Genomic DNA, 14,302 nt, shown 5'->3' on the forward strand with positions numbered 1-14,302 from the left:
TGTCAACTGACAATGACATTGCAGTGACTCATTTTCCAGTTGCTTCTCACTCCATGCTTCACGTACACAATGCTGGGAAATCTACCACCAACTCAAAATTAATTAGCATTTGTAAGTTTTTACTGCCTAATATCTCAAGCAATACACACAAGAGCATTAGGCAACTGAAAATTACATCCCTTTAATTGGTAACACAAGGATTCAGTGCAAATTGTTTTAATTCAGAAAAAGGGGCTTACTCTCGAGTGGGCAGTCATTTGCAATTATATAAAATGCTAAGTTAGAGAAAGCAATCAGTTGTTTTAAAAGCTCACTGCTGCTACAACCATTCATCTATTTTTAACACAGGAATGACTTTCCTTGTATCTCAGATCCAACAGTAGAGTTTCCAAGTATCTAATTTATTGCCGGTCAAATTTCCAGGATTTGTTTTAGTGAACCTACTGGGACCAACATCAGAAAACTCCAATGTGGAACAACATCATTCAAGAACTAAATATACAGCAAAGGGTGATTTATACTCGTAGTAGTAAGTTTAGAGCAGACTGTCATGTGATTTTATTGTATTTTCTCTCTTTCCCTTCACTTTGGTTTCTCGCTCCCTCCTTCATCAATTCTATTTCATTCTCTTCCTCCTCACTGACTTCTGTTTCTCTTTATTGGAATTAATTTCAGTTCCTCCCTCCGCTTCCATTTCTGCCTCGCAATCCTTCACTTGTTTTTCTCCTCTTTTGCCTCTTTCCTCCTTAACTTCTGTGCTTCTCTCCTTCATTTCTATCTCTACCTCCTTTGCTTTTCTCTCCCATTCTACACTTCTATCTTACTCTCCTTCACTTGTTTCTTTTCCCCCTTCATTTATTGTTTCCTGCTTTCCCTTTCTTTTCTCACTTTGCTCTTTTTCATCTTTTCACTTTTGGTTTCTTTCCTCCTTTCTTACTCTTCCGTTTTTAAACTTTCCTTTCCCATCTGTCTCTCCAACACTTTTAGCCCCTATTTTATATAGCATTCACACTGCTACATGGGAAAACCGGTGCTAAGAGGCAGAAATCAGACTGACTATAAGAGAGTTATTTTATTGCTTCCGAATCAATCTACTTAATTTTACAAAGTAACAGATATCAAAACTGTCCTAAAAACTTCCAAAAACAGTTTGATGAAAATATTATTGTTTCAGGATAAACAGGTACTGGCAGAAAAAGTAGTGAATACAAGTTTGGCTAATGCTTGTCATAATTGTTGTGGACACTAACCAATTGAAAGGGCAGTGCTGCAACACAATGACTTGTGGTGGGGTCTGGATGGTCAATGAAGTGAATGGACAGTACTGTAATACACTGACGATCCAGATGTCATTACAAGTCCATGAGTTGCAACTCACTTGAGGTAATGTTCACCATTACCGCCTGGGCAGTAATCTGATGGAGCAGATCAACTGCCCATTATAGAACCCACCTAACTTTCAATCTGGTAAAATTAGGCGGGTATTACAATGGGCTGGCGATCGATTCCACTCGATTACCTCCCAGGCAGTGAAGGTGAAAATTACCCCCACTGAACATCCGGCCTCTCATCACAGTCAAGGAGACGTTACTATATCTCTTTAATACACTGCCAATGCTGATCCCCATCACTACCCTCATCCAAGAAGGACTCTCATTTTCTGTATCTTGGTCAGAATCAGTCCCAGAAGTTAACAACAATAAAACGTCCTAATCTACTGATTAAATAGTTTAAGTTTCTAATTCCTACATACCACCACAAAGGAATGTACAGCAGGCCAGGGAGAGACAGGCTTAAAAGCAACATCCGCCAGCTCCGTATGAAGTATGCAACCAAAGGCAGAGACATGTAGCCGATTGCAAAGGAAATGCAAACTCCCAGTGTAGCGTACATAACCCGAATGGATTTCCCAAGAATTTCCGATCCTGTAAGAGAATAACCAGGTCAAGAACAACAGTGACTGAGTTACTTCCTAATTTTATTTCACTACTTATTATGGCCACGTTGAAAAAAAACTTTTCTTTTGTGTTCAGTTAAAAAAGCTTTCAGTAATTAAGTTGAATGCTCTCTAAACATATCCCACAAACCAAGCTGTGTGAAGGATCCTGAATGCAGATATGTCACCTCAGCCCATCTCATGTACCTCCCAGAGGCCAGTAATCGAGCAGCATAAGCAGAAATGAGAAAACAATGGAGTATGGCACATGATAGGGAGGAGAGGAAAAATTAGTGGAATACATTTGAAAAGCAATTTAAAACAAAGCAAAGTTTAAAAAGGAAAAAATAAATCTTTAACAGACATTGGGACTAGAGATTATTACTGTCTCTGGATACAAGAACGCAAGCACCGTCAGAGATGACAATTGACCAGTCAGCCCATGAAAGCTTATCCCTCTAGTACTCTGACTCTCTCATCCAACTGTATTTTGAACAACCCCAGTGTTTTTGCCTTTTCTACCCAGTCTGGCAGACAATTTCAAACACGGGTTCATTACTTCTGTAAAGAAATTTTTCCTGATATATTCTTTTAATTTACTTTTCACTAATTATATCTAGTTATGTTCTCTGGCTCTACTTTCCTGTTATTTTTTTTAAAAAGTAATAATCTGGGTGTAAATTATCTATAATCATTTAACATTTTAGACACATCAGGAGATCACTTCATAACTTCCTTCTTTCCAGGCTCTAAAGCAAAAGTTGGATAAGATTTCCTCACAGCTCATCCTCTTTAGAATCAGTCTGGTTTCCCTTCTTGTACACTTTCAATACAGATATATAAAAATTTAAAGCTCTATTATAGTTAATGTAATTGATTACAGCGACATCAATTGCAGAGGATAATGCAGATTGAGGTCACATTTCTTTTTACAAAAAATTTGTGGCCACACAACACTGCAACAGGCATCTGAAATCTACCGCAGTCATTTTGTGTCCACCACCCAGGTGGGCTGGCCAATATAGGCAAGAATCGAGTCAAGAACCTGATGACCATGCTTGAATTACCCTGACCCTAGAAAGTTGCTTAGGGTCAGAAATGGGCATTTTGAGTGGGTAGAATTCCCACCCTGCCAAAGTTGTGGTAATATTCCAACTACACAGAAAATCCTGGCTGTTATGTTTACTGTTACTCCCTTTCTAAGTCTTCCTGACCAATTCTAGCCATTTACGACAGACATTTTCTATATCGAAATTAAATACTTTAAAAGGGTCCATTCTTCACTCCCAGAACTGTCCAGAGGCAATTTAGGCAGTGTACGAGATGTGCCAGAGGCAATTTGGGCACAGCACACCAGAAGTGCTCTGTGCTGGGACCATGACCTCAGGGCCCAAACTTCCTCTTGGGCCTAATTTGAAAACTGCAGGTGTGCACTAAACACATTTTAGGGGTGCTCTACTGGGTCCAGTCATGAAGGGAAGAGGAAGTCTTGGTGCTTCTGGGGCCTTAAGGTCAGCAGGAAGCATAAAGGGGCAAACACAATGGAAGTCCCATAAAAGAAATAGCAATGTTTGTGGATGTTATAGTGCATGGAACATTGAACTGCCAGTGAGTATTGAAGAGTGCCGACTCTGTTGTCAAAAGATATGATTTTCATCGCTGAAGTCTTCTTATTTATTTAATGAGATGGTCCCTGTCAACATGTGCATGTTGCTGTGCCATGTCAGGAATGGCAGCAGTATCCCAAGGAGGAATCTGGGGAGAGAAATTGGTCCTTGCCACACCCGATTTACGGGCGAAAATTGGGCAACTATTTTTTGTTCTTTCCCAATATGGCAGGCGGCACACTTCCAACTGGAAATGTGCACGTGCTTCTTGCCCACCATATTGAGGGCTTAGTAGGCCAGTTAGCATCCTAAAAACAGGCGCTGCACGGTCAAATTTTTGGCAAAGATTTCTTGCAGGATTTTTGTCAACTTTAGTCCAGAAGTGTAGAGGTCAACTGTAACATCTGATTGACCACCATAACTCAGATCAGGTAACTGGGCATAAACCAAGGATTAAGTCTGGGACCTCATTGTTTATATGGCACTGAAATTCTTGGACGAATGGAAGATTTGTGCCTGCAAGGATTTGGGGAATTTGGGGTAGAATCCAGTTTTGCCAGGATACAAATCCATTCACAGTGCACAATTAAATTCCACTAGGGTGGCTGTGGGTGGATTTTCTGTCCAACCAAGTTGCCCATGCCACGGAGGCATATCTGGGGAAAATTTTGGCCCCCATGGGAAATTCCACCCATTTCAGTCCTCATAGCTGAAATCTAGTGAAGGTCCACTAAGGACCTGAAGACCACCACAAATTTTCACTAGGGAAAGGTAATTGATCCCAGAGGCTGGCATGTCCTATTGATTTTTTGTTAAGCCCTACGCTTGCCTCTATCATCAAAATGACATGGTGCCATGCTGACATTCTGGCTGGTGGTTTGGGGCGGACAACGCTGAGGCACCCTTGCAAGAACAATGCATCTATCCTGGCCATTCCAATGACCTAGTCCATGCAATTTAGGATGGGTGTGCGAATAGGTGTGGGTGGATGATGGTTCCACTTGCACTGATGGAGCAGAATCCAAGGTATTTAACAGCATTTATGACTCCATTGCAAAGTTCATTTCTATTGTGAAAAATAAATCCCTGAAATAACAGCAGCATTTAAAAAGGATATTCTACAACAAGCTATCTTAATGAGTGCCGATACATGGAGAGGACTAATTAGGGGCCAGCAGAGGGGCACTAGAACAATAAAATAATCTACTTTTGTGGAAAAAGGGAAATATTTATTGATTTTGAATCAATTGTAAACTTAATAAGCAAACATTAACTAAGAATGACCATCTCACAAGGGTGTGAAAGGTCCAACGTCCAAATACTCGGACTATAATGGAGTCATCAATGATTTTCTCACAGTAAAAGAATGCCAGGAATGTGCTGGTCAGCAGGACAGATATTGTTTATTTTAGGGGGTTTCATTGTGGTGGTGGTGGTGGTGGTGGTGGTGGGAGTGTGGAATCCTTAGCTGCCGATTGTTAAATTGCAGTGGGTTGTGTTTAATTTTCACTCGTGGAATTTAGTCCAGGGACAATGAAAACAACCATCAGTCCTACAGAGTAATGTGACATTTAGGCACATAGGAACACAGAAACATAACAACAGGAGTAGGCCATCCCCTCGAGCCTCTTCCGCTATTCAATAAGATCATGGCCAATCTGTATCCTAACTTCATCCACCCACCTTGGCTCTATATCCTTCAATACTTTTAGCTAGCAAAGATATTTTGTTGATCTCAGATTTAAAATTATTCATTGATCTTGCATCTACGGCTTTTTGTGGGAGAGCTTTCTACACTTCTACCACACTTTGAGAGAAAAAATATTTCCTAACTTCTATCCTGAATGGCCTGGCTCCGGATATAAGGTTATATCCCCTTGTCCTAGTCTCCCCCACCAGCGTAAAAAGTTTCTCTCAATCTATCCTATCAAAATCCTTAAAAACTCAATCAAATCACCCCTTAACCTTCTCTATTCTAGGGAATGCATGCCTAGTTCACATAATCTCTCCTCATAATTTAACCCTTGGAGCCCTGGTAACATTCTAGTGAATTGGCGCTACACTCCTTTTCCAAGGCCAATATTTCCTTTCCAAGGTGCGGGTACCCAGAATTGTACACAGTACTCCAGATGTCGTCTAATCAAGGTTTTGTATAGTAAAACTTCCTTCTCTTTATATTCTAGCCCTCTAGATATAAAGGCTAACATTCCATTAGCCTTTTTGATTATTTTTTCTACCTGACCACTTCATTTTAGTGATCTTGTACATGGACCCCTAAATCTCTTTGGACCTCCACTGTTCCTAGCTTTTCACCACTTAAAAAATACAGGAATCCCGCCTCAACCGCGGTTTTGCCATACGCGGATTTCACGTATACACGGTTTTCACTCTGCAACAATTTTTGCCAACCATGGCAGTGAAATTCGCGGTTTTTAATTTAGGAATAAGGTAAATAACATGCTTTTTATATTCTTTTTTATTGTGTTTATACACATTTATACTGAATTTGCCAACCGTGGTTTTACTAACCACGGGGGTTTTCAGGGACGTATCCCCCGCGGTTGGGGAGGGTTTCCTGTACTCAGGTCTATCCTTTATTTGTCCAAAATGGATGACCTCATACTTACCTGCATTGAAATCCATCTGCAACAGTTTAGCCCACTCACTTAATCTATCAATGTTTCTTGTAATATCCACACTATTAACTATACCACCAATCTTGGCAAACTTGGATATATAGCTCTCTATTGTGTTACTAAGTCATTAATAAATGTAGTGAATATTTGAGGCCCCAGCAGATCCTTGTGGGACACCACTAGTCACTTCCTTCCAATTCAAGTGCATACCCATTATCCCTACTGCCTAACCAATCTCCTAACCAGGTCAATAATTTGCCTTCAATTCCATGAGCTTTACTTTTTAGCTAACAGTCTCTTATGTGGAAACTTACTAAATGCCTTCTGGAATTCCATATAGACTACATCCATAGACATTCCACTGTCTACTACTTTAGTTACTGCCTCAAAAAATTCAATTAGGTTTGTTAGACACAACCCATCCTTTACAGATCCATATATAAAACTCTTATTTGGGCAATAGACCCTAACCTGTCCTTCTGCCCTGATGCTGTCTTTCTCACACCAACTGAACATATTTCTTATTTGTCACTCCTGTTATAACTATTTTAGTATTCCCTTCAGCTGGAGTATCTATATCACTGTTTGTGACCAGAACTCTGCTCTTATACCTTTTTTTCAATCTTAAAACTACAATTTTTACTATGGTTTATATTGAGGGTTCAATACTGAGCCCTCCCCCCATTTATTAGTAATTAAAGTCCTTTTTTATCACCCTATTTATCCTTTCCCAACAGTACAGCTCCCTCCTATCCCAGTACTGGTGCCAGTGTCACATGAAATGGAACCGCTCCACACCACTCCTTTAGCCATGTGTTCACCTTCCTGATCTGTTTGTCCCGATGCCAATTAGCATGTGGTTCAGGTAATAATTCGGAGATTACCACCCTGGAAGTCCTGCTTTTTGATTTTTTTGAAATTTAGTTTATGGGATGTGGGCATTGCTGGCAAGGCCAACATTTATTGCCCATCCCTAATTGCCCTCGAGAAGATGGTGGTGAGCCGCCTTCTTGAACCGCTGCAGTCTATGTGGTGAAGGTACTCCCACAGTGCTGTTAGGTAGGGAGTTCCAGGATTTTGACCCAGCGACGATAAAGGGTCGGCGATATACTTCTAAGTCAGGATGGTGTGTGACTTGGAGGGGAACTTGGAGGTGGCGGTGTTCCCATGCGCCTGCTGCCCTTGTCCTTCTAGGTGGAAGAGGTTTGCGGGTTTGGGAGGTGCTGCCGAAGAAGCCTTGGTGAGTTGCTGCAGTGCATCTTGTACATGGTACACACTGCAGCCACGGTACGCCGGAGGTGGAGGGAGTGAATGTTTAAGGTGGTGGATGGGGTGGCAATCAAGCGGGTTGCTTTGTCCTGGATGGTGTTGAGCTTCTTGAGTGTTGTTGGAGCTGCACTCATCCAGGCAAATGGAGAGTATTCCATCACACTCCTTACTTGTGCCTTGTAGATAGTGGGAAGGCTTTGGGGAGTCGAGAGGTGAGACACTCGCCACAGAATACCTAGCCTCTGACCTGCTCTTGATGCCACACTATTTATGTGGTTGGTCCAGTTATGTTTCTGGGCAATGGTGACCCCCAGGATGTTGATGGTGGGGGATTCGGTGATGGTAATACCGTTGAATGTCATGGGGAGGTGGTTAGACTCTCGCTTGTTGGAGACAGTCATTGCCTGGCACTTCTGTGGCGCGAATGTTACCTGCCACTTATCAGCCCAAACCTGAACACCATCCCCGCCCACCACCCCCCCGTTCCCCCGTCCCCCCCCGCCCCTCCCCCCCTCCCTCGTCCCCCCCCACAAACTCCCACGTATTAGAGTCCCAACACATCGCTTGCACTGCCATTTCTAGTTTTTATTTATTTATTAGTTAGTAGTAATTTAATTCTAGATATAATAAAGTTACTTCAGACCTAGATTATATTTAGTGTGATTTCAAATTAATTAGTCTTGTTTTTTGTTAATTTTAGTATCCTCTTAACTCCTATTTATCACTATGTATATCATATTTATGTAATGCAATTTGGATCCCTTTAATGCTGGTATCCTTTACTTAGTTAATTTACATTTTATTCCCTTAGATCTAATTAATTACTCTGATCATTTATTTATATGTTTACTTATTTAATGTTACACCTTGGTTTAAATTAATTAGCACCTCCTTCCTCCTCTGCCCCCATTTCCCACTCTCACTAAATTCCCATCTTCATCTGTTCAGCAACTTACTCCGTTTTAGCGATTCACCCAGCTCTGCGCTACAGCTCGGTATTTAATTATTCAAAGCAAGAGATTAATTCTTCACTCCTATCTGGTACTATATGGCTCATGCACGACTCCTGCACATGAAACTCGTGTAAGGAGCACAGTCTTCACGATGCAGCATTTTAGAAGCCATGTTGTACTTGTGAAGAGCAAAGGGCAAACTTTGGGAGGTCCCACATTGTCATAGGTGCAAAAACTACCAGCAGCAATACATTAACAGGACCACAGACTCCTTGGGATCTGTGAATTTTATTAAGTTATAAAATTAAGTAGGTTATAGTGTAGCAGCTCCACCTCAAGAGGACTGCCACAATCCTACTACTAAAATAAGAGGATCAGCATGACCAGGTAATGTTAAAACAGCTTATTCTTCAAAGCTCCTGAACAGCATGAAGTTTCAGAAATCAGTAATTAAGTATTTTCTTGAAGGGCAGCATAGGCAGAAGTAGACTTAAGGAAAATACTTGAGAAGGCAAGATTAAAGGGCGCAGTGGAACTAAGGTGAAAGTAGGTGACAAAGCAGGCCACCCTAGGCAACCCCAAATTAAATTATCTAAAGGGAAGTTTAAAGTAAAACACCTAATGGAAGTTAAAATTAATGGGGGGGGGGGGGGGGCAGATACAGATAAACTCAAAATGGAACACCTGGGATAAATTAAAAATAAACCAAAAGGAGGCAATGGGAGAAATATAACAAGAACGTGAAACAGCCGAGAGATATATAACAAAGATGGAGACCATGAGATATGTTTGCTGTGGGATGTTTCCAAATGAGTGAACCAGATACAATAGAGGGGTGAAGAGATGTGAAAACTGTCTGTTAATCAGTAAACATAAAAGAAAAAGTTATAGCTTCAGGGAGCAAGTTATGGAAATTTGCACAGTCAAAGTGAGCCCTCTCGGGTAACAGATGTGGCAAGCTTTGCATCAGACCGCAAGAGTGAACTTTCAGGGACTGGAGCTGGAGACCTGAACAACTAGGGACAGCATTGTCATGACAGGGGAACAAATGCTAAAGGAAACCAAGAAAATTCTGATATTAGCTTGATTATGTTTGGTAAAAGAAGCAAGGTAGGAAACCCTGGAAAAACTATGCAAGAGATTAGATTAGTGAACAGATACCTGGCCCTGTCCAACAATGTAGATGACAATAGAAGAAAAGGTAAAGGTAGTTAAAAATTCATGGAGGACAGCCTGGACAAAGATGCAGTTTACAAGCCACAGAGGCATTGTACTTGTAGATGATTCTTTGCTGAGGAAAGTGGATAGCCATGAGTGCCACAAGGACAATACCCACAGGATGGGGAGTTGTCTACCTGGAACTAGAGCAGTACGTATTGAGGAAAAGTTCAAAGGGATACTGGAGAGGACAGAAGAGGACATGGTAATAGACCATGTATGGGGGCAAATGACATTGGCTGAAATAATAGGAGGCTTAAAAGCCACAAATATAAGAATTATCTCAAAGCTCAAACCTAGAGGATGCAATGGAATGTTCTGTGGAATACTTCCAATATTTGGGAAAGGAGGAGTGTTCACACAAAGAATTGGGGAGATAAATGAGTGGCTTGTAGCATGGTGCAAGTAGAACAATGATAACTTACTAAATAATGGAATACTTTCAGAATAAAAAAGGACTGGTACAGGAGAGGCAGGTTACATTTAAACTAAATTGAGGCAAAAAGACTTGAGGAACAGTGAGGCAGCAACAGAAAATCCTTTAAAGTACACAGGTAGGGGGGAGGGCAAGAGGAAACAATATCCCAGATGACCTAAATCCTAGGGTAGGCAGGTAGTCAGTGAGCTGGTACAAACCCAGAAACTCAGAGACTCACATGAACCAGAGATCAAGAATAGGGAGATAATGGGGATGTGAGAGGAGGCAAATATATAATAAGCATTAGAAATAATGTGCTGGAACTTAAGACTGTTGTGGCAGTACAGCACCGTAATGTAGTGGGAATATCAGAAACATGGCTAACACTAGAGGATGGAAATCAATATAATATTTAATATAAAGTGTTTATAGAAGTCAGATTGAACAGAAAAGGAGGTAGTGTAGCCCTATATGCAATGAACACCTGGGAGGTAAAAGTTGATCCTGTGAAAGATAGAAAGCTACAAAATGAACTACTCTGGCAAGATATCATGTAAAAAAAAATCAAAGCTAACTCGGGGTATGCCATCGACCACCTGTCAGAATAAGGAAGACAGAGGCCTAGAAATTCAGTTGCTTGCGCCAGCCGGTAGCGCCTTAGGAGGAGGAGATGTTGGGCGCTAGGCGGCTAGCGGCCAGGCGCAGCACGATCTGCGCCTCTCCTCAACTTCACTAGAGATTTAGCGTCGGCGCAAAGACTTTGCGCGCGCTCAGCTGCGCGCGCAGATCCTGACGTCATTTCATCGTGCAACGCCCTTTGTGCGCCCCAAACCGGAACTTCAGTGGCGACGCCCTTCTTTGCGCCTGGCGCCCCCAGCGACTGGTAGAGGGGAACGGTTCCCAGTCGCTGCGGGGGGGCGCTATTTAAAGGGGACTCTTCCTGCTTTATAAGTGACAGCCATTTTGTGCCAATCCTTCTGTGTGAGAGACAAAGGCAGAGAGCTTTCTGCTTTGACTCAGCGCTCGCACAGGTACTTCTGGCTTCAGGCCAGAGCTTTGCACTTGGATTTCACTTTCAGTGCCATAGCCTTGAGTCACCACATATACTGTAATGGGGGCTACAATGGGTGGAAACGTTGGCTTTCTGCATTGCATTCAAAGGGATCAGAGACGCGTGAGAGAGTGCCAGTCATGGCCAGACGGAGAAGGGCCAACAGGTGTCAGCACAGGAGGCCTTACCCACCCAGGGTATACCGCCAGCAGTTCTCATATCTGAACATGTCTGAGGAGCAGTGTGTTCGGAGGCTGCGATTCAGAAGGGAGGTGGTCACGGAGATCTGCCACCTGCTTCGCAGAGATCTGCAGTCACAGCTGAGGAGCAGGACGTCTCTGTCAGTGGCAGTGAAGGTGACGGTGGCTCTCAACTTCTATGCCACCGGCTCCTTCCAATCCGCTACTGGGGACATTGCCAACATCTCCCAGTTCGCGGTACATTGCTGCTTCCGACAGGTGAACAATGCCCTTTTCAGAAGGAGACGTCAGTACATCTCCTTCCCCATGACCCTGGACAAGCAGCAAGAGCGTACAATGGGATTTGGAAGAATAGCGGGCTTCCCCATGGTCCAGGGCGTAGAACTGATGAACCAGCATTGGTCAGGCCTTGCTTCAGGACTGCAGTGCGCAGGGCATGGCAGCCAGACACGTCCACCCTCCCCCTTTAAGAGCTGACCGGCGCCAGAGTGTCTGCCGTCAATCAGCAACTCGCCGCACCTGTGCTGCGCCCGCCCTCGGGGGTATCGCCCCGGACCGCCGGCTTAGCGCCTAATGATAGTCGTGCATCGCCTGTTTTAGCGCAGCAGCAACCTCTTGGGGCGATGCGACTGAATATCGGCGAAGGTGGCGCGAACTTGCGCCGGGCGCAAACTTTAGCGGCCGCCCGACTGTAGCGCCCCGAACGTGGCTATACTGAATTTCTAGGCCAGACAGTTTTCTTAATGAAGTGAGAAGAAGAGTACAGAACCACAGAATCTTACAGCACAGAAGGAGGCATGCAGCCCATCGCGCCTGCTCTTTGAAAAAGCTGTCCAATTTAGTCCCACTCTCCAGCTTTCTCTCCATGTCCCTGCAAATTAGTTCACTTCAAAGTTCCCCTGGAATCCGATTCTACCACCATTTCAGGTATGCGAGAACAGGAAAGTTACTTTAATGGGAAATTTTAATCAACATAATATAAAGTGAGAAAATCCAAGTGGCTTAGAGTCAGATTTGGCAAATGTAGTGCATGACTGCTTATTGACCCAGTGAGTCAGTGATGCCACAAAACAACAATGCTTATCTTAATCTGCTGTACATTTTCTGAGTCATTAATGACTAAGACATGGAAGTCGCTGTCCCGACTGAATGATAAAACTTTAACATGGTCTGGGAGGTGGAAATACTGAAGATCAGGAGCTTTTCAAGGGCTAAATTCCATGAAATGAGTGAACAATTAAAGCAAATAAAATGAGAAAGGTTGTTCAACAACACTTCAGTAGAAGTCAAGCAGAACTTTAAAGTATAATCCTGAGCACTGCAGGATAAACACATTCCCACAAGCAATAAGCTCGGACTAAGCAAACGCAACGTGAAATGGATTAACAGTTGAATTTAAAATTAAATAAAGAGAAAAAAGTGGCTTGTACAAATCCTGCAGGAGGAAAGAAAGAAGTGCACTGGGAAGAATACTAGAAAATGCAGAGACAAGTGAAAATGATGATCAGGGGCACAAACAGAGACCTGGAAAAAAGTTTGGCATCTGAGGCTAAGGATAACAAGAAAAAAATATTTCAGTGTCACAACAGCAAGAGGACAGCCAGATAAAAGGTGAAACAATAAATAAGTAAATAGGCTTGAAACAGAGGATGGGCACAAAACAGTAAATATTTTGAATGACTACTTCCTCCAAGTATTCACAAGACATGAGCAAAATGCTTGGAAACTCCTGTTCTAGATCAGGACCTGGCATAACTATGTCCCAACCTAGTTTGGAGCCTTTCATTTTATTCCTGCCAGAGATACAGCATGTGCGCCAGAAGGCCAAGGATTTTCAGGTGCCTGATTTGTAATACTTAGGATTCTTCTTGCTGTTTTGTTTTGCCACACTGAACTTTGTGCAGCATAGCTCATACATTATTTTTTTCTGCAATTCAGCGATCCTCTGGTTCACACTTCCAGCAGAAGCATTCTTGCTGCCCGTCACATTTCAGGAAGTAATACTTAGGATTCTTCTTGCTGTTTTGCCACAATGAACTTTGTGCATCATAGCTCATACATTATTTTTTTCTCCAATTCAGCGATCCTCTGGTTCACACGTCCAGCAGAAGCATTCTTGCTGCCCGTCACGTTTCAGGATTTTTTTTGACTATTTTTCCACAGAACGGAATTGGAAAAGAAGTGAAGCCTCAAAATTCCATGGGAGAAATAGATTTTGCTTCTTGGGACACTGGCACCAGTACTGGGACAGGAGGGAGCTGTTCCGTTGGGACGGACTCCACTTGGCCAGTGCTGGGACTAGAGTCCTGGCGAATCATATAACTAGGGCTGTAGAGAGGGCTTTAAACTAATTCGTGGGGGGGAGGTTTCTAGAGAGCAAATAATAGAAATGACAACGGAGAAGGTCATAGACTTAGGTAGCAGTGGGGGAATTTAAAAAAAAGTGTGTCAGGAAGGGACAGAAGGTATGGAGTAAAAGGTAAAGTACTAAAAGCGGAAAAAACAGGAACTAAGTGTCACAAAACATATTTGAAAGTTCTCTATCTGAATGCACGTAGCATTCGTAACAAAATGAATGAGTTAACAGCACAAATAACTACATATGGGTATGATCTTGTGGCCATTACAGAAACATGGCTGCAGGGTGACAATGACTGGGAATTAAACATACCAGGTTATTTAACAATCAGGAAGGACAGGCAGGAAGGGAGGGGAGGTGGGGTGGCTATGTTAATGAAGGAAGGAATCACTATAATAGAGAAATGATATTGGGTCAAAGGAGCAGGATAGTGAAACAGTTTGGGTGGAGATAAGGAATAATAAGGGGAAAAAACACTAGTGGGCATAGTCTATAGGCCTCCGAACAGTTGCAATTCTGTTGGACGGAGTATTAATCAGGAAATAGTTGAGGCTTGTAATAAGGGAACAGCTATAATTATGGGGGATTTTAACTATCATATTAACTGGACAAATCAAATTGGGCAGAGCAGCCTTGAGGATGAGTTCATTGAGTG

General features: G+C 42.6%; 1 protein-coding gene across 1 annotated transcript in view; it reads right to left on the bottom strand.

Moving 5' to 3' along the window:
• Window positions 1-14,302, bottom strand: part of LOC147114108 (organic cation/carnitine transporter 2-like) — a 140,538-nt gene that overhangs the window by 92,658 nt on the left and 33,578 nt on the right. The window contains exon 6 of the mRNA XM_085995728.1: window positions 1,754-1,925. Within this exon, the coding sequence (XP_085851854.1) occupies window positions 1,754-1,925 (172 nt within the window). The remainder of the gene's footprint in view (window positions 1-1,753; window positions 1,926-14,302) is intronic.

The sequence above is a fragment of the Somniosus microcephalus genome, chromosome 8 (genome assembly GCF_052327205.1).
Source record: "Somniosus microcephalus isolate GS21.2 chromosome 8, FLI_Smic_1.0, whole genome shotgun sequence".
Taxonomy (NCBI): Eukaryota; Metazoa; Chordata; class Chondrichthyes; order Squaliformes; family Somniosidae; genus Somniosus; species Somniosus microcephalus.